This window comes from Dipodomys ordii, unplaced genomic scaffold (assembly GCF_000151885.1).
Source record: "Dipodomys ordii isolate 6190 unplaced genomic scaffold, Dord_2.0 Scaffold72, whole genome shotgun sequence".
NCBI lineage: Eukaryota > Metazoa > Chordata > Mammalia > Rodentia > Heteromyidae > Dipodomys > Dipodomys ordii.
Genome location: NW_012267288.1, coordinates 82,569 through 84,554, shown reverse-complemented (window position 1 = coordinate 84,554; position 1,986 = coordinate 82,569). Strand labels below are relative to the sequence as shown.

Genomic DNA, 1,986 nt, shown 5'->3' with positions numbered 1-1,986 from the left:
TACTGGTACTGGGACCTCTTGTGTTCTCATTCCTCAGATCTCAGCCTCCTAAGTAGCTATGATTACAGGCATGGACCACCAGTGGGCACCTGGATTTTGGCTGTGTTTGACAAAAAGAAAAGAACATGCGGAATAGGACAGGAAAACCAGACTCCAGCTCTGGTTTTGCTAAACCAGCTTTGTAATCGTGGACAAATATCACCTCTGTATTTTACCACTTTATCTGTAAAATTATGGAATTTCCTTTCTCTCACAGGTCATTCTAGTTAGAACATCCTATGGCTAAAGCGTATTTGCCCCAAATTATCATCAAAATTGCTGTCACTTATTGAATACCTACACTGTACCAGGCACTTCATTTAAATGCTCCAACTAATCCTCAGAACAAAAGTAGGAGGCATTTAGATGCTTCCCAGTTTGGAAAGAAGGCAACTGAGACACAGGATAAGTAATATGCCTGAAGCCATAGGCAATCTGGGACTGAACCCAAGTGTGCCTAATTCCACTTGGAATTGCTTGCCAAGATGCCAATAGGTTGTAACTTCCTTTTGCTGGTGTGGTAGAACATAAGTGGGGCCCTCTAGTGGTATTTTGGTTTGGGAGTAGAATTTTTGGATTAACAATTCTGGTATCTATTTCCCAGGTATGTAACAATGAGGAAAAGTGTGTTAGAAAAGACAATGCATTGTCAGAAGAAAAGCTGAACCTTCCAAAGATGACAGTGGAAGATGGGTGCTTTGAAAGTGGACATAAAAGGGTATGAACTTGCATCAATTACTTTCGAGCATTCCCTAACCAATTCTTCCATGCATTGACTATATTCAGATAGACCCAGGCTGGTAACAAAGAAAGGCACAGATGTAAAGAACGTTATATAAATTTTATGAGGCAGGTAACTTAAAACTTTTTTAAAAAGATAGTTTCTCTTTTAACATGAGGACTCCTCTATGTTGGGAATTTTCACAACTCTCAAATATCAGAAACGCCGAGTCCAGTGGTCTGGGAACCATTCTTCTCTGGCTGCCCCTAGCATGATCCAGGCAAAACAGCATCCAGGCCAACTCTTCCTGCTGATGTTATTACCCAAACCCCACACCTTCCAGGGAGATAACTTGCATTGACATCTGACGATTACATAAACCATAGCAAGGGCAAGAGAGGAGATAGAGCACTAAAGAAAGAGTCCAAAATGGTCCCCACTGCCACACTCTAGTGTCTTGTTGGGCCTTAGGCAAAATTAAGTGGTGCCTTGATTGTCCAGATATTTTTGAAAGGTATACCTAACTCTGTCAAGTGTTAAAACAAAATGCCTAAATGTTCATGATGGTCAGAAGGAAAAGACACTGATTTTTAAGGTCTCAAACTGATTCTGTCTTCTAGAAATAATTGACTTTCCCACCTTTCTTTTTGTAGGACACCTGCCTGCTGAAAATCACCTCTGGTCTTCTGGAGTTCCAGATTTACCTAAAGTACATCCAGAATAAGTTTCAGAGTAGTGAGAAAAATAACAAAGCCAAAGATGTGAAGAGCAGTACAAAATCTGTGATCCAACTCCTGATGCAAGAGGTGAGTGCTTCCCAGGAGGGATGAAGGGAAGAGAGGCTCAGGAGAATACCTAACAGCTCAGTTACCACCCTGCTTCAGCAACTATGGTTGTATGTGAAGGAGAGGGACTAAGAAACAGTTGCTCCTCATAGTTTAACTTTTTTGTTATTGTTATTGTTGTTTCTTTGTTTTTGCTTTTTGGCTCTCTTCTGCAAAGAACATCTAGTGCCATTAAAAACTGTAAAAGTGACATGGATTTTGACATCATTTCCAATAGCTTAAGAGATGAGAAAAATAACCAGAAGAAAGCACATCTAACTATACTCAATGAGCCTTTATAAAAGAAGAACGCAAAAAATATTTTAGTAGTTAATTGCTCCAAGTTAGATTCTTGCTACTGTACTGCAGAGAAGTAAGGTAAAGACTGCCAAAGGAGGCCTT

At 40.1% G+C, this 1,986-nt stretch overlaps 1 protein-coding gene across 1 annotated transcript in view; it reads left to right on the top strand.

The window, feature by feature from the left end:
- Positions 1–1,986, top strand: part of Il6 (interleukin 6) — a 55,826-nt gene that overhangs the window by 1,951 nt on the left and 51,889 nt on the right. The window contains exons 3-4 of the mRNA XM_013024001.1: positions 644–757; positions 1,414–1,566. Of these exons, the coding sequence (XP_012879455.1) occupies positions 644–757; positions 1,414–1,566 (267 nt within the window). The remainder of the gene's footprint in view (positions 1–643; positions 758–1,413; positions 1,567–1,986) is intronic.